At 45.6% G+C, this 22,672-nt stretch overlaps 1 protein-coding gene across 3 annotated transcripts in view; it reads left to right on the forward strand.

The window, feature by feature from the left end:
• Positions 1–22,672, forward strand: part of MPPE1 (metallophosphoesterase 1) — a 699,480-nt gene that overhangs the window by 591,578 nt on the left and 85,230 nt on the right. For all 3 annotated transcript variants that reach the window (XM_069620485.1, XM_069620483.1, XM_069620484.1), the window contains 2 exons: positions 16,394–16,468; positions 16,565–16,687. In XM_069620485.1, the coding sequence (XP_069476586.1) occupies positions 16,394–16,468; positions 16,565–16,687 (198 nt within the window). The remainder of the gene's footprint in view (positions 1–16,393; positions 16,469–16,564; positions 16,688–22,672) is intronic.

Genomic DNA, 22,672 nt, shown 5'->3' on the forward strand with positions numbered 1-22,672 from the left:
ACCCTTCCCCCGTCCTTGCACGGTTTCAATAGTGGGATAATTACGGCTTCTCTTATGGTGCCCGGGAGGGTGCCTATTTCGTATGCTTTAAATACTTGGGCTAGGAGAGGTGCCAGGGTGTCCTTGTACGTTTTATACAACTCCGCTGGGAGACCATTGGCTACTGGGGCCTTGCCAGATGGCAGGGATCTAATGGTGGCTGTAACCTCTTCAGGTGTGATGGGCTCGTCCAGGGCCTCGACCATTTGCACATCTAGTTTGGGTAGTTTAATGATGTCCAGAACATCTTCTATTTCAGAATCTGTGGGTGACGGGGGATCTGTATAGAGGGCTTGGTAGAACCTTGTGAATGCCAAGTTTATCTCAGCTTGCGTGTGCGCTACCGTGCCGTCTGGCTTGCAGACTTGGCAGATGGGCCTCCTAGGGGCCTCCCGTTTGTAGAGCCAAGCTAGCAACTTCCCCGGTTTGTCCCCAAGGGCATGACTCCTTTCGATATGTTTAGCGTAGCTGAGTTTCCCTAATTTCTCCCAGTGCACTAGGCATGCTTGCCTAAGTTCTACCATTTTTTGTATATGGACTGGGTCGGTGGAGGCCTCAGCCTCCAGTTCCCTCAGCTCGTCCTCAGTGCGTGTTAATGATGTTACTATGGACCTCTGGGCTCCGCCTATGGTTGCAATCATTTCCTCCCTCATGACCACCTTGAATGCTTCCCACACTGTGCTAATGTGTTGTACACTATTTTCATTTATTTGCCAATAGACTAGCGTGCTTTTCCGGATGTGTTCGCAGAAGGCTTTATCTAACAGGGCACCTCTGAGCCTCCACATGGACGTAGGGGGTCTAGGAACTAGCTCTGTCCAGGTAGTCATTAATGGGGAGTGGTCTGACAGAACTCTGGCCAAATATTGTGTTTCATCGAACAAGGTCTGATGTTCCTTGCTAGCGAATATGTGATCAATCCTAGTGTGGACTGCATGTTGGGGTGAGTAATAGGAGTACTCTCTTTTATCAGGGTGCTGCTCCCTCCATAAGTCTCTAAGCGCCAGCTGTTGTGTTAGTGCTTATCAGGAGGTTGGTTCCATTTTCTTAATGTGTGCCTTGTCCAGTTGCTAGCTAACGGTGGTCACTTAGGGCCTGATCACCAGTTGGGCTGTAGCCCTTAAATCCGGCGGTAATGGTATTACAGCCGCATTTTAAGGGCTGGCCCTATCACAAGTAGGGCGCTAAATGGGCTGTTATACCTCCAGATTTTTTCTGGAGGTGAAAATCCCTGTTTTCGGCTGTATTAAAGCCAGCTGTATTAGCCCGCAGTATTAGCACCGAAAATTCCCCATTGAATCCCATGGACCCAATCAGGAATAGGGATTTACCGTTAAGGCCCAACCTATGATTCGGTGTTAATACCACCGGGCCGGTTGGTGCTAGGGCTAGTACAGTCGGCGGTATTACAGCCAGGAATACAGCCCAACTCGTGATGAGGCCCTTAGTTTTCAGATTGCTGTGGTTTGCGCTCTCTCACCTCAAGGTCAGGGAATTGCTCTCTGTCCATCCATTCTCTGGCTTCGGCCGGAGTGTCAAACAGGTGCGCTTTGTTGTTGGGCAGCACTTTGTCTTGCTGGATATAGGAGCATGTGGCGCACTCCCGCGTTTTTTAGTCTTGCTTTAGCGTAAATGAATTGGGCTCTTCTCATTTGGACTTGGAAGGTATAGTCTGGATATATGGCTATCTTCGCTGAGTCGCTCTGTATGCAGCCGCCAGATCTTGAGAAGGCTGGGATCGTCTCCCTATCTCTGTAGTTGAGGACTTTTGCTATTATTGGCCTGGGCGGGGTCCCTGCGGGTGGCCGTTTGGTGAGAGATCGATGGGCTCTCTCGATGGTGAACCCTTGTGAAAGTTTCCCGGCACCAATTTCTTGCAGCAGGAGATCCTCAATATAGTTTGTGGGGTCGTTTCCTTCGATGCCTTCAGGCAGGCCTAAAATTCTAAGGTTATTTCGGCACGCCCGCCCTTCGGCCTCATCTGCTCTATCTTCCAGGTTTTTTACCCTCTGTGTCAATTCATCCACCTCCTTGAGGAGTTGGGTTTTGGTCTGTGTTCTTCCGAACCTGGTTTCAAGCGCTTCAGTTCTGCCCGTTATAGAGCGGCCATCTTAACGCAGTAGGTTTAGGTCGATTGCCACAGCGTGTATTTTACTTTCCATAGTCTTCTGGAGCGATTTGATGGCCTCAAGGATCTGTGAGTTAGCTAGTTCGAGAGGCTCTGTCTGTGCGGTCGCGGTGACAGTGGTGCTAGTGTCTGATCTAGTTGGACCACCGGCCGTGTAGGTCTCCATGGTGGCCTGCTTCTGTTTGCCTTTCCCCCCTTTTGCGGTCATTACACTGCAGGCGGGTGGGCTTGCCGGTTCTCTAAACTGGCTATTGCGTTGGTGGCGATGGTACAATGCCTAGAGCTGGTCCTGCTGTTGCGTGCACTTTTAGGATATCCTTTTGGTGATCTTATGTCTTTAGGGGGCTGTGCGTGTCACTCACGTTCCCTCTTGTGTATGGAGAAGGGGTTCTTGGGCCTGCCCTGAAGGAGCCCGGCGCCTGTGATCCTCGGTGCAGAGTGTGTTGGGACCCCACCGGACTCTTTCAGCTAGTAGCCTTCGTTACAGTGGGCATTGTTTGCTGTGGAGCTCCTGGGGGCTATCTGCAGCTTTGGGGTGCAGTGCGGCCTCAATCGCATCTAGTGGGGGCGGCCGCTTATTGATGTTGAAGTGTGCAGACAGTTGTTTATGTCTGCCGCCCTCCGCATGCTCCACAGCGGCAGCGCGCCGCATGCAGTGTACACTTGTTGAGCGCGGCTTCGGGCCCTGCACGGTCCGAGACCCCGGCCTCAGTGTGTCTGTTGGAAGCGGGGCCCACGGAGGGGAGGGGGTCAGCCCGCTTCACAGTCACGGTGGGTGCAGTCAACCCGGCAGGGCTCCCCCTCCCGCTGGCTCCTTACCTTGTGACCTCCACTTGATTTTTCAGGCTCTTTCCTGCGCTGGCGCCGGGCTCCCACAGTGGCCCACCTCGCCAGTCTCGTCCTGCAGGGTGCTCCACGGCAGGTCCCGGTGCTCCTCCCGCTATCGCCAGTGGCAGTCTCACACGTGGTGCTGCTGTGTCATCCCCTCCGGTGAACGACGTGTCGCTGCTGGTGGTGCAAGCCGCGTCTGCACCGCGGTGCCTCCTCTATCCGCCAGACTACACGGGTCAGTCCTCATGCGAGGGTCCGAGGCACCAGTTTTCCATTATCTGGAGCCTTCAGGTGCGAGCTTCGCTTCAGCTCGATCGAAGGTGCGGACTTCTCGCCTGGCCTCAGGTCGCCTGCTGGGTTGCACCAGAGCTCTCTGGACCCCCTGGGTGTCCGCCGCTCCAATCTGATGAGCCGGATCCCCGCGCCCTGCACTGCGGCAGCCGCTCACGCGGTGGGTGCCATTTTCTCATATTACTCGGTCTCTTCTCGGCTCGGCGCTCTACCTCGGTGGAGAGTCGTTGTCACTTCAATCTTAGGGCACAGCTGCCCAGCGTGTTAGGCAGCACCTGTGACAGCTTTCCTTATTTCGGGTGGCCCAAAAACCGAGGTTTTTTAGCAGTATTTTGGACACATCTGCGGAGCTCTCTGGATGAGCACCTTCTTACATGGCAGTTAGCCATGCCCCGGTGGGACTTCAATAATGTTGATTTTTGCCACGAGACTGTCATTTTGAACTTTGCTGTGAGTTTTTAACTTTGGATCTTCCCACTGTGGGACGGACTTAACTTTTATTCTGGCCACTGTGGGACTCTGTCATTTTCAACTTAGTTGCAGCAAGTGTTTAACTTTGAATTTTGCCACTGTGCGACTCTTAACACTGAATTTTACCACTTTGGACTTTAACTCCGAAGTTTGCCACTTTGAGATTCTATTACTTTGAACTTTGCTGCTGCAAGCTTTTAACTTCGAATTATAGCCACTGTGTGACTGTCACTTTGAACTTTGCTGCTGCAAGGTCTTAACTTTTAATGTACCCACTGTGGAACTTTCTCAACTCTGAAGTTTGCCACTGTGAGATTCTGTCACTTTGATCTTAGATGATGTGAGTTTGATCTTTAAATACTGCTAAATGAAATGATATTTTATTTCTATCGAGCTCGTACATAAGTGTTTCAGAGCGCAACCAGGCAAAGGGAGGGGAACAGGGGAAAACAAAAACAACAATCTTACTAGGCCCAATGACATAGAGAACGCGCAAGTGCATGGGAAGGGGAAGGGGGTAAAGTGCATGGAAGGGAAAGTGGAAAGTGCGGAACAGAGGAGAGAACAGAATAAATAAATAAAAATAAATAATTAAAGGTGATAGTGCAGCCAGCAAGTGGCAATTGCTAGGTTAAACAGATAGGGTATATTTGACAAGTGCAGAAGAGAAGTGGGTGGGGGACTGTATGGGTACAGATACAGACCCTAGTGCATGGTGTGGCCAGGAGGCAGTGCAGGAGGGTGGCAGGGTGAGCAGGTACCTGTGCCCGAAGGACAGACAGTGGCCAGGTGAATGGTGCAGAGAGAGAAAACGGATCAGCAGGGGAGAAACTTAAGTTTGACTTTGAAATTCCGTCACTTTGAACATTGCGGCTATCAGCTGTTAAGATCGACTACTACCACCGTGGGACCTTGCTAGCTTTGAATTTTGCCACTGTGAGATTTTCCACTAGGAATTTTGCCTAAAGAGGTTTTTTCAAGCTTTGCCTTGTTTAAGTTCTACCACTGTGATCCGCTTCTTTCTCACTTTGAATTTTTCCACTGTGGGCTCTGTCTCTCTGAATTCTGCCTTTGTTAGGTTTGATGCATTTCTAATTGTACCACAGTGGGGACCTACCACTCGGAGCGTGCCCTCTGCAGGATTTTGCCACTTTTTAGATCAAGCCATCTTGAGTTCGCCACCTCTAAACTTTGCCACCAGGCCACTTTGACCTCGAACACTCTGAATCTCCCACTATTAATTCTGTCAACTTTGAACTTCTCGCTTCAAACTCTACCACTGTGAAGCTGAGGTTCACAAGCCAGAATACTTTGCCACTGAGAGGCAACCACCAGAGAGGCTTTCACCACTGTGAACCTGCTACGACTAAAAGCCCTAACAAATTGGGTCCCAACCATCTGGAAGGTAACGCCACACTGAGCCACTCACCACTGCAAGGCGCCAGCATTACGGGGTCTTGCACCAGTGGGGCCCAAACACATTGAAGATTTACCACTCAGACAATCTGCCATTGCAAGACCTTGCTATCACAAGTTTTTAGCACTACGAGTCGGAAACCACACCTGCAAACACCACCCCGGGATATGTGGACAAGTTTGCCCCAGGGATAGTTTTGCCCCTGGAATACTGATGCCCCTGAGATAGCCTACCAGTGGGATATTTCTGCCCTTGGGCTATGTCTTGCCCCTGGGATAAGGCTGCCTTTGGAATAAGTCTGACTCCTGGAATAGTCTAGTCCCTGGGATAGTCTGCGCCCTGCAATATTCCACCCTTTAATATCCTACACACTACGCCCCTGCCTCTCAATACTGGAATAGCAAGAACAAATGGAGCTCAAGCTTGATGTTGCCCCCTGAAATGCCAATAAACAAGAAACATTGACCAAGGAAAAATAGCCACCATCCATAACATCTTTGCGACTGGACATCAAGGAGGAAAAAGAGAAAAAACACTGACAACCAGATAACAGACCTGGAAAAGACCCGATCAACCAACCTAACTGGAAAAACAGACCCAGAATCAAACAAGAAATCTACCCTCTAGTTAACAAGCCCATACTCCAAACATGTGTCGTACCAGAAAAGACTGATGCACAACTAGTAGCCAAAATGGAACAAACGGAAGGCCACCCATCTCAAACCACCACACCTGAGAGCCAACCAACACCAATAAACAGCACGCCGAATTGCGCACTGGAATACAGCCCCTTTGCTAGAACAAGACCGAAATTACTCTACTTATCGCTCTACCTATCAACATGCTACCCACTTGCACAACCAACCAGCCACAAACACCCTAAACACAGAAGGAGGAATACTGAAAACACAATGGACAGACATGAAACCCATAGAAGCACAACCGAACAAAATGGAGTCAATAAACCGGTTATCACAAAAAATTGGAGAGACATGAAGAATCTTCAAGACAAGCAGGCAGACGACCCTGAAGAAAACATCAACCCACAACATAACCTTCTGGGTCTGCTCAACGAAGAAATTGAAGCAACAAAACCAAAAGCAGAATCTAAATTGTAATGGGTTATTTATATCTCGCTTAATAGCCAGAGGTTTGTAAGCGCGGACCCAGGGATCCAACTTTTGTTTTTCAGCGTCGTCTTGCTTCCCAGATGAGCACGTTGCCCCTGAGCTATTTTCCTGAGACAGGAAAAACAAATCAATACCAACTCAAATTACCAATGCTATCTTCAAAGGGAAAAAGATACACTGGAACCTAGTCAATGCTAGACCAAGGTCAAAACACACCACAGAGATATATAAACTCCTACATAATGGAGGAACAGACATCCTATTCCTCACTGAAACCTGGCTAGCTCAAAACCTCAAGGTAGTTCCACACAAATCCCTACCCAACAACTTCAAATTGAAACAAGCCAGCAGAGAAGGAAAAAGAGGTGGTCTCCCTGTTGTATACAGATATCACCTAAAGATGACAGCACCACCTCTGAACATCCCGAATTGTGAATCACTCCTTCTGCACTTAGTCTTAGACCACCAAACCAACCTTTCAATCCTACTCATCTACAGACTGCCTAAATAGAACCCTACTTTCACGGACACATTTGTGGACGCCATCATCAACACCACCATAGAAATATGACCACCTGATCATACTAAGAGATTTCAACATCTGATTTGAAGAAGAAAACACCAACGCACCAAAAATGTACCAAATCAACTAGCAACAATGCATCTACAGCAATTGGTCAAGGGGCCAACACACATAGCAGGGCAAACCCTAGTTGCAATCTTTTGCAAAAGAAACCTGGTCACAACTGCACCTCTGATGCTGATTCTCTGGCGTGACCATCTCATAATACTCTTCGTATCCACCCGCCAACATGGATATGAACTAACCCCCCAAAAACTCATCCAATTCAGAAAAGAAACTGGAAATCTATAAACATCACAGAACTAAACACCAGACTGGAATCCACTAAACCATCAATCTCCATCTTAGACTCCTCCAACATCGAAGACAGAACTGAGGCAGTCCAAAAATGGATCACAAAAAAACTACATTGCATCGGAAAAATTATTCAGCCCCTCACTAAAGAACAGTGGTGAGATGGTTCAAAGCCCACCTCAGAGCCAGGAAGAAAACTAACTGGAAAATAGAAAAAGAATAGAGGAAAAACTATCAATAGAAAATAAATCACATACCAAAGACAGATACAACTGTATAAAGCCCCAAAACAATCTTACAACCAATGTATCACAAGCAAAAGCAGCGTTCCAGAAAGAAATGTTCAGCATCATCGAGTTAAGAAACACATCTGCCTCAAGAACATACATACATAAAGAAACTTTGTGATGACCTTGCACACCACTTCAAAAACCAAAATCGCAAGCATCCAGCAAGTCATCAAGAGCATGCCTGAAAACACCAACATCTCCCCTAACCAGCCATTGCTGTTCCTTACCCACCAGGCATGTACAAGACCATCTTCACCCAAAAAACACCTTCCCAATGCTTCTGGACCCTCTCCAACCATTCACTAGCAACAGGAAATGTGCCAGGAGCCTTCAAATCAGCATACATCAAGCCACTCCTTAAAGACCCATTGAGAAACACGGAAGATCAGACCAACTACCGACCCATTTCAAACATCCCTTACCCGCCAAAACTCCTAGAAATCTACGTTTATGAACAAATCTTGGAACATCTCGAAAACAATCGGATACTAGACCAGGTATAAATCGGCTTAAGACCCATAACCGGAAACACAGTTGAAGAGAAACACCCAAAAGAACCAAAACCTAACAAACAGAAACCTGGATGCTCCAACAATATAACAAACAACCAAAGAAGAATATGAATCCTTCCAGACCAACATTACCAACTCACAGAAGGGAACAGACTACTAACATCAATAACTAACCCTACTATAAACTTTCCAATATCCTGCATATTCACTGTCAAACACCAAACAAAATGCACACATATGTCTATCGCAGCAGAAACCCACAACCACCAAAAAAAACACACGGCAACACTCACCCAAACACAACACACCACAGAAAACGAAACCAATTACACCCAAATCATCCGCCACCCACTCATACAACAAATACCACCTAACCATTTTCTACTAAAAACAAACACAGCACTCAGTGACCTTTTTTTTCGAACTGAAACTACGAACAGCCCATCAAAGCTCTCTAGCACTTTCTCTCTCTATCCCAGTAACTAAGCCTTCCCAGCCCTCCAGATTACCTGGAGACCATGAAAACGGCAGCGTGAGTGGTATAAATCACAACAACATAACAAGTGTTTTAGTGATTTTTTTTGTATTGTCTCTGTTTTTTCTTTGATGTTGGATGAATTCAAGATGGCAATCGATGGTCTTGTCACACTCACCTGGTCTCCACGGGGGCGTGCTCGTGTGCGAAGGATGATGTCTGCACTGGTGGTGTTCTGCTTAATGAGGGCCTACTTGCGTCTTCGCTTCTGTCTTGCCTCATGAGATGTCAGTCTGCAAGATATTAGCCAACTGTGTGGAGCTGGTTTTGGTTTTCACCTCCTTCCGTGTTATCCTTCTCCTTCCCTGGCTCACCTTGTCTATTATATGGGTGAGCCCTCCGTCCTGCACACACTCTGGCAGGGGCGCGGTTACTCTGTGGTTACAGGATCAAGTTGCTTCACTGACCCGATGAAGGTTGCTGAAGTGGATGGACTGGAGTAAGCAGGTAAGTCTCTATTCCAATAACTCCTTGAAATAGCTGCCTTAAGTCCTTGCATGCAAGATATCTAATGTTTGTCTTTTTTGTCTTTCAGGTGCGGCACAAAAGCGGTTTTCGGATGATGGATGACTCTCCTGACAATGATGTGCAGGATTCTTGCCGGTGAGTAGAGCGCTGTGCGAGATGCGCTAATAGTTCGCTTTATTTTAGCCTTCTTGTTGTGTGCGACTAACCTGCTTTGTCTTTTCTGTTCGGCAGGTGCAGCGCTTTTCCAGGAAGAAGATGGAAGGTCCGACTGACGGTGTCGAGATGCGGCACGATGCAGAATGATGGAGAACTGCTCGCTGGAGTTCCTGGAGGAGGCCGAATCAGGTGCGTCGCTACCCGAGAGGCTACCTTCTGTTCTGATCTTCTACAGATGCGGCGGCCCTTGGATAAGCATAAATGCGAGGTCCGGATGTTCTGCAGATAAGGCCTTCAGTGCATGAATAACTCTTGTTCTTCTATTTTCACAGGTGCCGATGGATAGACTCTGGACGGGCGTGGCAGAAAGGAAGCAAGAACTGACACGGTGAGCGTTATGCTGCAGGAGTGCAGATTAACGCGAAGCGTGTTCAGTTTGCAGGGTGCGGTTTAAATAGCCTTGCAAGTAGTTCCAGGAAAATAGTCCCCTTCATGGTATCCTGTCTCTCTGGTAAAGTAGTCCCAAGCCACACCCTGTACTGAATGGCTCAGCAATTCAGAGCCAAATAAATGGACCATGTATTTAACATTTAACATGAGCCTGGCGCCAACGACGCCAGGACTGAGCCCAGGTGAGCCTAGCTGAGGCCTGGGAAGTCCCAAAGGAAGCCAGAATTTGGGCTGGGCTCGCGGGTTTCAGGGTTTTGGGGGCATGCACCATGACAGGTCTCATGGATTCCAGTCTGTTGTTTACGTCAACAGTGTGTATGGATTTCCAGTTTCGTTTCTGAATTTGGTGTCTTTTAGGGGGTTAGCTTGTATTCCCGTTGGTGGGTGGATCACAAAGGGTATTATGATGTGGTCGCTCTATAGAATCTGCATTGGGGGGTGCCGTTATAACCAGATTTGTCTTGCGAAAGATTGCATCTAGGGTGTGTCCTGCCTTGTGGGTAGCTCCCTTCACCAATTGCTCTAAGTGCATCCTTGCTAGTTGATTTATTAGTGATTTAGGAGAGTTGGGATTTTCTTCCTCAAACCAGATGTTCTCGTAGTATGATCAGTTGGTTATATTTTATGGCCTCCCCAAATGTGTCTGAGAAAGGAGGGTTGTATGTTGATGATTTGTAGATGAGTAGGAGTAGCATTCTAGTTTGCCGTTTAGTGTCCAGAGACCTTTGCTTCGGGTGCTAGAATCTTTTCATACTGACTCTCTGGTCACTGATTTTTATGGAAATGGGAGAGAATGAAGACAAATTATTGAGGCTGGGATGTTAGGCAGGGGTGCATGCTTGCAGCCCGCCCATTTAATTGTCATATTAACTCTCTCCTCCCTTAGTAAGAGCCCTATGTGTAGATGTACCACAATGCTAGGGGAAGAAGATTGCCGGTCCTAAGCTATGCCGATGATTCTGCACTCCTACCATAAAACCCAAAATCCTTCCAAGCCCTGGTCAAGGGTTATGATAAATATAACTTACTGGAGGTACATGGTTATTGTAGGGAAATGCTATGCACTTCTCAAATGAACCTCAGCATTCACCAAGTCTATTCCTAAGTGATGACGAGTTTCCAACATTTTGATTATTTGATTATCTGGGGATAATGTTTAATAAAAAACGTGTATGTAGTGCTAATATAACCATAGTGAGGCTGAAGTTGAAGCAAGTCTCTGGTGGTCTCTTTAGATTTGCAAAGATGCCACTACAGCATTCGGTTGACCATATGCTAATTGCCTACATGGGAAAGGGTGTGGCTGCAGCGTTTTATGGTAGTGAACTCTGGGGGGGTGGGTAATTTAGATGGGCTACAGGGCGGGAAGAATATATTTCTTTCCTGCCTTTTGGGTGACCCCTCCGACACTTCAGAAAACCGTAAAAGGCTACCTTTCAGACATATCTCATTGAAGTCGGTCTTATTTTGGCACTCCTTGTGGATGAGTGAAGTGGAAATGTATCTTAGCAAATTCCATGTTTTTATACTTTTTATTGGACTAACCAAATTTTATGTTAAGATGAAAGTTCCATAAGCTTTCGAAGTCCCAGAGGTCTCTTAATCATATGGTCACACGATAAATGATTCATAAGCACACACATTGAGAAGGAAGCAATAGGCTTATTCATACCTTCCCTGCGCAGTAAGGTTTTTCACATGTACAGTGGTCTTGGTTTTCCAATGTTTTAAGCATCACATTTTGCCAATTACAATGTGTATGAGCATCTTCCTGGCAGTCACATGCAAACTATTGTTTTTAGTGAGTGTAAAATGACCAACATTGTTTACCCCACAGCTGTAGTACGTGTTCTGTAAAAAAACAAAATAGTGTTGTGGGGAAGATGACTTCTATTTGCGAACAGCTTAATCTCCTCTTTGTATCCTGGTCCGTTCATAGCCAAATGCAGGAGCATTGGATTTGTTAGAATTTCCAGCAAGTGCATGATTAATCGAGCAACATTTGGATTCTGTGGTCTACCCACATCGATCATCTACACGTCACGCTTCCTTTGTTAAGGCTAATGCGATTTGCGTCCAAATACAGCTGTACAATAGGTAGCTAATCAATCTCCTGCAAGGGTTATGTCTGAACTTAAAATGGCTGCAGGATATGCATCACAAAAAGATGTGCATGACCGGAGCAGCAGTGGACCCAGATGAGAATGAGGCATGGTGACAGCTTGTTGAGTGGTTTGTCAAAGTAGCACTGATATCACTAGGAAAAGAGGTGGTGGACCCAATGAGGATTGGTTAATTAGAGTAGAGACCCGTCCCTTACAACAGGAGCAAAATGAGCCTAGAAAGTGGAGGCAATGCCTCAGAGACAACACTGGACAGGCCGGTACTGTCGAGCAGTAAAAACACAGACTAATGGAACGGTTAGAGACCCCTGAAGTGGCCTATGGAAGCGAACCAATGGCTGGTGAGCGTCAGGGACCATCAAGACTAGAGACGGGCTTAGGACTCGTTAAACCTCTACCAGTGCCGAAAAATCGCCTACTTGGGGATTAATATAAGGCTTCATAGCTGTCTACATCTTCATCAAACAGCCAGTGCGCTATAGATCCAGACACGGACTAGCTTTCTCATGGATTTGAGAAATGCAAATGTTGGATGGCTTAAAAGCAGCTGTGGGTATGCACTACAGCAATATTCTGATAGTTATCCTTTAGGTGCTGATGTACTTTTTCTTGAGGTCCCTATGGCTATAGGGATGGAGTCAATAGCAAAGCACGAAAGGGAAAGACAGATAGAAATGGAGAAGGTGGAGGCATTACCTCCATTGGTGCAATTAGATAATGCTCAAAATGTAGAGAAAATGTGCCCATCTTTACGAAATGTAACTTTCGATGAAGCACGCCCTGGAGACAATGATAATGTGTTAAGTTCTTGGTATGGAACTATGACAGATGTTCCTTCTAATGTGGCGCACATCTCTCCCCTACCTACGGACACCTCAGCTTTCTAAGGTGAAATCTCTATGCTGATGCATGGATGAAGACACAGCAGCTGTTGTGTGGTGGGCTGAAACCGCTAAGGCTAAAGGCATTTTCAAGCAGCCAGATTTCCCTCTAGCAAAGCAGCTGCCTTCACCCTCCACTGCAAACATGGTCTGCATCTAATCTGAGAGACAAAAAGATCGGGCAGTGGTCCAAGTAGGTGCAAGGCAGAATGGTACATTCCGCTATCATTCTGGTCAGAGACAACAATACCAGTCAGCAATCAATTTGTGACATTGAGTCCATGGTGTAGAATGTGTACTCCCTACTTGTAACTGTGCCTCCAGGCGTCCGTAGTAATGTGGTGCGACAAATCAAGAGAATTCATCCCTTCTCACCATGGGGGGAGCGCCCATTCCCCTCGATGGGCTAGGCAGGTGAGCTGCTCTGCAACACCGTGCCTAGGGGTCAAGGCAAGTGGGACCTCACAGGAGAGACTCCCACTTAGGGGACAAGGACTCCCATTCCCATGAGGAGCTCCCTAAAGCTGTGCATTGGCCTACATGGGATGCTCTAAAAGACCAGAAACCTTTACTCACCAAGACTGGGACGAAGAAACACTTAATAGATGTTAAATTAAATAGATGCCTTTAAAGCGAGATATCCAATCCACTGGAAAGAGGATGTTGAATAGCGTGCACTTGAGTCACAGAGAGAGAGGAACGCATACGCAGGCAAGGGGAGGCTCTGCACTCGGTAACACCTGGAGAAGGCGGGGTAAATGCAAGCCAGGAAGCCTGGGACGTTGAAACTCGCTCAATACTTCAAAGTGGGAAGCCAAAGCCACAGTGAATCTCCAGCACGAAGAACCGAAAGGGCAGGAGCCCAGAGGAAGGTGGTGCGAAACCATTGCTGATACCACCACATGTAGAGAGCCACAGGCTGTCTGGTCATTCATAGAAACACCGGGACACCGCTAGGAGGAGAGACCGCGAGAAGGAAAGTGCTGACGAAAATAAAGCGACAGTGGTCCAGCACCAGAGAGAACTTCCCCGAGGCACAAGGCTCCCGAAGAAGTTCTCCTTCACAGTCGAAGTTAATGGGAATTACAAAAAGCGTTTTATTAGAAGTCATGAGACAAAGTTAACCTTGAAACAAATGAACTTACACTGTTGTGATACAAGAGAAAGGGTACAACTAAGGGAAATGAACAGTGGATAACAATACCATGGGAAAGGGATAAAGAGACGCAGTTAAACCTGAAACCAATTAACTTAAAGTGTTGTGATACCAGAGAAAGAATTACTGAAAATCTGAATACTGAGAGAAATGATCAGTGGATGATGATACCCTGGGGAAAGCAACTGGATATTTTGTACAAGAAGAACATAATATCAAAAATGAGAGAATATTATGAGCCAGTTTTAGAGGAACTATTCAGTGGAATCATGTACAACATCAAGTAGGCCAAAGCAAGCTGAGCTGTAACTGGCCAGGAGAGAAAACCTACCAGCACAATAGTATCTTTCAACAATACGCTGAAACCAGCAACCAGGAATATATCTCTTATAAAAGATCCCCAAAAGGGACTTCCAAGGAGGAGGGAAAACGCAATCGCCCATTTGAAGAGTTACAGGTACTGATCCAAGAGATCAGAAGGATCTTGAGGATAATGTATAAATAAAGAATCCTACATTCTGGTTCTAGAAGTAGCCTCAGGAGAAGGTAGTCATTCTCCTGATATATATTATTTTTCTTAGTGGTAGGGTCAGTTAGGTTTGCTTTGGACAGCGGACATATTCCTTTGGACAGTCATGAATGGCTGAGAAACACCATAGTTAGTAACATAGGCAGTGAAAGGAAGGCATGATATCAAAGCAAGGAAGACGCAAGTGATCACAGTTCAAAGGTATTTATTAAACTGTAAAATGGGTGAGATAAATGCCTAATCTAAACCTAAATCTAAAATGGGAGCAAACTACGACCATCACATAATAATAATGCAGTCCTAGTAGTATCTAGTCAAATAAAAAGGGCCTATACTAAAAAATAACTATTGCCAATCCTTACTGCTATGTTACAAAAGAGTGTGGGATAATGTTCACAAGAAAAGAAAAGGTGTTCACAAAATGATAGTCACAATGTTATGGCTGGGGTCTCCCTTCCCCATGTTTTTAGCACGGGATAAGGCGGGACTTGAGCACAGCACACTCGTGTGTTTACTCCTGGCTTTAGAGGGCCTGATCTGCCAAAACAACCAAACAAACTGTTTCTTCTTATAACCTTCATGTCAGGTGATTATTCTTCATCCGGGCTTCGATCCTTCTTGTCAGCGTTCGCCTTTTACATACTTTCCAGTTTAAACAGAGGCTTCCGAAGGGCAATAACGTTTTGCTGGGTCACTGTACTTCCATGGCAAGTGCTTGCTTCACAATATCACATTTTGCACAGCCTTTCCATCAGCCGGGTGCAAACGCCAGTTTCACAATTCCCCCAGTCGAGATCACACTTCCCACAGTTTACAATTTCTATAACTTGTCAAGGACTTTTGATTGTACAAGGGGTTTGGCTTGACCCTTGTATGACCACCTTGACACCTCACGCCGGCCTCCTATATGGTCTCTTGGTACTTGTAGTTTCACTTCATTACTTTACTTGTTCAGCAGAGGGGTGTCGGCCAGAGATCTTCGAATGAGTGCCCACATGATGCCGGACCACATTATCTCTGGTACCACATTCATTCACAAAAAACATCTGTCTCTTAATCTTCTTAATGTTGCCACTGCAACCTTAAGTTTAATACAGTCCGGCCCAGTATCAGGTTCTTCCGACTCACCGGCTCTACTGAACTCGTTGGTGTTTCTCTTGCCACTGGAATCAAGGATGGTACCATGGTGGCAACCACGTCTCCCCGCCCTGGCTATCAGCACCATTCGCCAGCTGCAATTCCTGGTCTAATGTTTCTTTTGTCAGAGTCTTTGCAGGTCTGGGTTGAAAAGGGCAACTCCCTCCTTGACGTCCTTTCAGGTCTCGCCGCCTTTCTCCTCCGTTTGAACTGCCATCTTGGAATAGCTGCTTCCTCGTGCATTTGGCCTTGCTTCGAGTGTGCTCTTGTGCTCCACCTTTTATCCCAGCGGGGAAGGGAAAGGGCAGTCAGGTGTGTGTAGTTCTCGGCAATTGCCTGACTCTGCCTGACCCTTGTGTTGGGACATGGCAGGTAAACGGCTCTGGTATTAGTCTGTTGTCGCTCACTGTGTGAGAAAGTGTTGGTGTTGGAAAGGGGGGTTAGAGTTTCTAAATATCCCAATGGACAGGATGGGGATACTGCTTCACACCCTTCGGTGTCCCACTTCCACTCCCTGAAGACTCCCCCCGCCCACCCCATCCAGGTGATCCTCCCGCACTGGTCCACGCCCAGGAACTGGATCCAATAGCAATGGCCGTGTCCTGGCCACCTGGATGACAAATCCCCAGGGAATAGCGGGTGAGACACCTTCAGGTTTCTCACAGGAGGGACCACCCATAGGGATAGGTCTTACATTTTTACTTTAATAAAAACGTGTGAACCATGTCTTCCGAGTGTCTGCGTCATCCTTCTGACTTGCCACAGTGGTCAAAGCCTGGCTAATCACTCTCTAGTATTGTGTTGAGGTCAAAACCCCATCCCCACCCCCAGACCACCTCAAACCAGTCTCTATAGTCAATTCTGCACTAGGTCTGCATAGAAAAAAAGGGTTGTCTACATTAGTCTTTTCTGTTGCCATTTTTTGCTGTTTTATGCTGTACCGTGGGTTCTCAAAGACTTTTTATTTTGCAGATCAACCCAAGGGATGCAAACACAGAGTGCAATAATGTTGAAAGGGTGCCTGCATCTGCGCCAATACTTCTGCAGGTGAACAATTGAAATGTGTGTTAAACAAAATGTGCTTTTGCCACTAAGGTAGACGTTATTGCATAAATACTGATCCATTGTTTGTGTTTCTTTTAGCATTATCCTCTCTACCGTAGAAGTGACTCTGAGTGTACTGGTGAAGACTCTGCTACACAGGAGGAAAAGAATGTTCAGTTCAAGGAGAAGTATGATGTAGTTTCCCAGGAGGCATCTCAGAAGGTATCCTACTGTAGTGCACCGGTTTATCTCAAAACTGTATTTCATCTTTTCTTATGTTTTTATAAAGAATAACTGAACACTTAACTATAACAATACAAAATGGTTGACTCTAGGTGTAATATAAACATGGAAACCAAATGTAGAAAAAGTTCTACCAAAAGAATGCCAGTGTGGAGTTTGGTTGTTCTATAGGGACAATATGTGCCCTGGTTGCCTTGTAGTTGACGTTTGGAACAAGGAAACCAGAGTTCCAATCCATGATTTACAGATTGTGCCATTCCTGGCAAATAATTGGGCCTTCTTAGAAACACAAAGTTTACCAGTCCCCACCAATGGACAAAAACATAATGTTTCAACTTTTGCATGTTTCAGTACTTCATGTAAACTCAAAGGAACCTGATGACTTAATCTTTGTATCCTTTCATTTTGTTTTACATTTCTCTTCTTGATTCTCTTTTATCAGCATTGTATTTTTTAGTTCGTTAGGGAGAGGTTTCGCTCTCAGCCAGAGATCTTGCAGCAGTGCACACGGGCCCTGGTGTTAATCTGCTACTCTGTGATGCATAAAGTGTAAAGGCACAGTTTCTATTTGCAGAAGCTAGTGTTCTGTATTTTCTTTAACGAGCACCCTTTGTTTTTATGCTGCTTGATACATTGTGTATCCACTTTGTGTCAAATTACAGTGAGGTTAAAGAATACAATAACAAGGAGCTCTGCCCATTAAAATGATCTGCTCTGGGATGCATAGGGCACCTTTTAAATACTAATTTCTTCTTAACTAAAGCAGTATTTTCACAGGCAGCATCTTTTAATAGTAGTATTAAACCGACAATGTTGTTGTTACTTGTGCATGCGAGTTCTATGATGTTACTGATGTGGCAGGATTATAATGCTGTGCTATTTTATGCAATGCTATGCTATGTTTTGCAATGGTATGCTACATTAAGGCTATCCCATACAGTTAGGCCTCAGACCCTCCATGTCACCTCCTTCTTCCTCCCTCTGCACGCAGCACCCCGGACATGCCCAAAACCCCTCCTGTGGCAGATGACACGTCAGAAATTATCTTCTGCTTATTCTCTACAAGTATAGCATTAGCACCCTATATGCAAGATGACAGTAGGATTTCTACGAATGCCGCTTATCCAAAATACAACATGATGTGCCTGCAAGTCTGCGTCACAAGGTCACAAGTGAGATGTCAACAGTTCTTGCCAAATGTCTGCGGTATCGTGCCAAGTAGCACCCCCCATTGTGAAAGTGCTATAATACATTAGTGTTTGCCTATGATATGCTGTATAGCCGGCACTCTAGGGATTTCTAGAAGAACATTTCTGCTTGGATTATTTGTGCAAGTGCAATTCAGCAGTTAGCTATGTTCAGCCCAGAGGCCAGATGGGAACCTTCAAGGAATGATTTATGTCCCTCCCAAGTCACCTGCGGTTTACAATAGTGGTCCTTCTACTACTTGTTTGATTTGTAAATTTTAGAGCGCAAACAAGACTGGAATCAAAACGGGCTGGCACATCTTCTCTTTACAGGTTTATTTAATGTAGCTTTACCATACATCAACTACTTTTACGCATAAAAAAATTCTTAGGAATTTGTTGTAGTTACAAAACTGCATAACACAAGGTTAATATGGGACATGGTGCTGGTTAATTTAAATATAATGTAATGCATTTTCGATTTATAAAATCTCCCAAAAATATAAAGTATTGTAGAAATAGTTGAAATAGACAGGAGAACGGTACCCAGTGCCACAGATGGCCTCAAGAACACACACACTGTCTAAGCCGGTTGAAGGGTTTTTACTGTAAACCTAAATACAGTCCAACGTAGGGCCACCCCCCATCTCATCTTCCCAGCATCTCCATCCACTCTTGCACAGACCCCCTAATCCCCAAGGTTGCCATTAGAAATTGGTAACCCCTAACTGTCTAGAATCTGTCGCACTAGTGGTGAGGGCGTAAAGGCAACCACTTTATCTTTTACTCTCTCTGGGGTCTTCTAGATGGATCGTAACCAGAGTTCCCACAAGAGTAATGATCACAGTACTTGTGCCTTCCTATCTGCCAAGCTTAACTCAACTTTACCTCTGACGCTCTTTTACTCCTCAATTTGATGTTATTTTCTTCCTGCTACTCTTCCGTCCATTTCTTACACCTGCTCTCTATTTCTCTCCCTCTTTCCCTCCAATGTTGTTCTCTCATCTCTCCTTTTTCCTACCCCCACTTATCTTTCCATTGCACTCTGCCCCTTCTCCTCTCTACAACTCTCTCCTCTTACTACCCTGTACTACTACCAATTTCCACTTCTACCACTCTCTTCTGTCCACTTCCCTCACCCCTACTCTTCACACTAAACTACACTCAACTCCTCATCCTCCCACAGACACTCTCTTTTCACCCTCTCAATGACCTTCCTTACATAGTCTCACTTACTTTTCTGCTCCCCCACATAGCAACCTACACCGACCCATTCTTCACTCCCCTTTTATCCTCCTCCTGTCATTGACACTCTGCGTCAGCTGGTTCTCTGGGCCAATCTCTGCACTGCTCTCCCCAATAGGCCAAGTTTCAGAGCTGGGAAACAAACCGTCCCTTAAATCTTGCCCCGTTTTGAAACCCGGTCCCACTGGTGCTTTACAATGGCAGCCCGCTAACATCCGTCAATTTCAGATTTTTTGTGTCATGGTAGTTGAGTATGCCGATTGCTGGCTTGCCACAAATAATGTTCTGCTCTCTTGGTATTCCCTGGCTCATCTATCACTTGTGGGTTGCCTGTTCCATCTACTGCCACAAGGATCTCTGGATGGGGTAGTCCTGAAAGGTAAAAAAAAACACTGGCCAGAATTTTGTATGACAGGGATAGTGTGATTGCAAGTGGTACTTTGCATTTTTAACCAGACACATGTAAATGGGACAGAGAATGAGGCCCTCCTAACTTTCTCACCCCTCCTCTTGGTCTGGATTGGCTCTGGCAAACACCCTGGTCGGGCTGCTGCCCCAAGTTAAGGGGTCCAAATCCCGCCCCCACCACTGCTAGAAATTGTCAGGTCTCTGACCTTGTCATATCAGATTGATGTTTTGAACTAAAGTGCCATTTTGTAGAGCATTTAAAGTACAGAATGATGTGTGTTAAAATAAAGATGTCAGAGACCTTTTTTCTTTTTTTGTTTTTTTTACTGTAGTAAGTAATGCCGTGTAATCATGGAAAAATCATATATTCAGGCCTCTTGTAATTATGGCAAGTCAAGAGAAGGAATTAGCATGCGGTAATGGAGAGATTCATTGCAAGTGCAGCCTGGTGATGCTGGGCAAACACCATAGACACTTAGATTTTGTGTTGTGTGGGGAGAAAGGAAAGAAATTGATACTGGGCGAAAGACCCTCATTACAATGTACCTTTGTGATGTGTGGCAAGGAGTATAGTGCAAGATTGTTTGGTTTGCCCACGGAAGAAGTAAATAAATCTGCACTGGGAGGTTGGAAATTAACCACAGTACAGCTTTTTGATCCTTTTGTAAAGTAGAGGCCTTGTTTTATAGGCAGCAGAAAGAAAAAAGAATCAACTCATGGAATTAAAGGGGTTGAATGCAGGTCGGCCATGTGATCTTTGGGGAGGCGTTTGTTCTGGCCTTTGTGTACAGCCAATGGGGAAGAAAGCAAAGCAATCTGTTTAGCAGTCAGGACTGGAGATGTAATAATTCAATACAGTGCATCTTTGTGATCTTGGTTAGATAGGGTTGTTGTGACCAAAACTGTAAACGTTTTGTTCAGAATACAGAGGTATCATGATTCTCTAAAGATTACATAATGGATCAGATAAAAAGCACCTACCAACGAATATTAGGCTTATAGGAATAGCTCCTACGTAGATCAGATCAATGCACAGATTGTCTAAGAGAGCTGCGGGCTTAGGCCATTTTACCACAGACTTTTAAACCAAACACCTAGTAGATGCTGCCCCATTTGCTTTACAACCTGCACCCAAGGAGTGTCAGGACTACACTGATTCAGGGATACAGCCCAGAATAATCCTAACACATCTTCTTATCTATCGTTATTGAACATTTCTTGAAGCTGCAAACCCATTCAGAGCAATTCCTTTTCATTTTACTTCCTTCTAGGTCCTATACCTCTCATTGCCGGCAAAGTACCAATATTCTGAAATTCCTTAAAATAAGCCAGCCCTGCCACACTTGGATAATTCATACTGAAAAGCATGCAAATGAACTAATTGAAAAGATACAGTAAAAAGGTTATTCAAGAAGACGGACATAGCTGAAAACCTAGTTTTATATGTAGTGATTGAATAACCATGTTGTGTGGTGGTCGTATGGAGGAGCATGTGATGTCCACTTTCTGCCAGCATATACCTTCCTCCTCTTTGGCTGAATAAAGAGAGGAGAAGCACTCATCGGGGGGGCAGAGAGGGTGAGGGCACTGGCTGATGTGTGGCAGCTGAGAAAGAAGACACTGTTCAGGACAAAAATAAAGTTCGACAATATTATTCCACTCAGACTTGGGGCGACTTGGTGAGTCTCAGTAGCATTTACATTGTGTGGATATTTTGTAGTAGCTAGGTTAAACACCAGTGATCCCACTTCTGCCACCAGTGTAAAGACTGGAGGGGGGTATCTGTACTTCTGTCCTCTATATGGTTAGGGCAAAGGCACAGAGTGACCCAGCCAAGGTTCTCTATATGGTAGCTTGGACGAGCAACCAAGGCTTAAGCACGCAGGAGATGATGCATGCAGGTTCTTAAGTACAGTGTGTCCGCAAGCCCCACAAAGGAATCGCCACACACTGTTATGTGATAACACAGCTTCTTTATATAAAATAAGTTTCAGTAATATATATACATAAACATAATAACACTTTGTACTGTTCTATTCAAAGAATGGCAAATATATACACTCTATGTGGAAACACACAATACTTAAATTCAGTAATAAATGCACCAACTGGTTATGACTGTATTCTGAAACTTGGTGTGGAAGAAAGAAGCCATTATCAGTGTATGAAAGCTGCTTTGGTTGCCAGGTTTGCGAAGACACCTGCCCAGTACCTTAATCGGTTCAGGGATTATAAGAGAGAGCATACGTCTTGGGTTGAGTGGGTGAGTGCTGCACATATGAATATTATGGGATGGGTTGATGGTTACAAAGTAAAGTATTTTGTTGAATTGTCTCTCCTCACCTGTTTTTTGAACATTTTTCTGAAGCTTGTTCACCAGAGCTGCGTCAGTACATTGCTGACAAGAATATCTTGGACTCCTTTATGTTGGCCAGGCTGGCTGACAAGTGGGTCTCCCACAGGGTATCCTCTAAGGATCCCAGTGGGAAAGACAAGGACAAACAAAAAGGTACCCCTCTGAAGGCTGAGGAGTCCAAGAAGCAGACACATCCGTATAAATCTAAACATTCTCCCTCTAAGGTCCAACAATCTAGTGGGGTTAATTCTCATGGGTGTGGGAGTAAGAGTAGTGGTGCTCCTGCTGCAAAACAGGCTCCCAGTGGATACAATTCAGTTCCCTGCATTCCTGACACCTGTTGGGACTGTGGGACCTTGGACCACAGAAAGGGTGGCCCCAAGTGTAAAGGTAAGGCACGCATGTTCTTAAGTACAGTGTGTCCGCAAGCCCCACAAAGGAATCTCCACACACTGTTATGTGATAACACAGCTTCTTTATATAGAATAAGGTTCAGTAATATATACATACAAATATGTCAGGTCAGCCTGACCTACCCTTACCCTATGCCTGAGGTGGAGGCCACTGTCCTCCCCTCCTCTCCTGGAATCACCTTTGGTGCTCCTGCAGAGATTTCCTTGGTGTCCCTTGGGGCCTGTGACAAGTACTCAGAAGTACTGGCTACTATCTCACAGAATACACGTAGATATATTTGAAGTGTCCTCATAAATGGAATCGTACGATCGGACCAAAAAAAAGGTCCGACCGTACAAAAAGTCTGAAAAATGC

This window comes from Ambystoma mexicanum, chromosome 5q, assembly GCF_040938575.1.
Source record: "Ambystoma mexicanum isolate Mex_15411 chromosome 5q, UKY_AmexF1_1, whole genome shotgun sequence".
NCBI classification, from domain to species: domain Eukaryota; kingdom Metazoa; phylum Chordata; class Amphibia; order Caudata; family Ambystomatidae; genus Ambystoma; species Ambystoma mexicanum.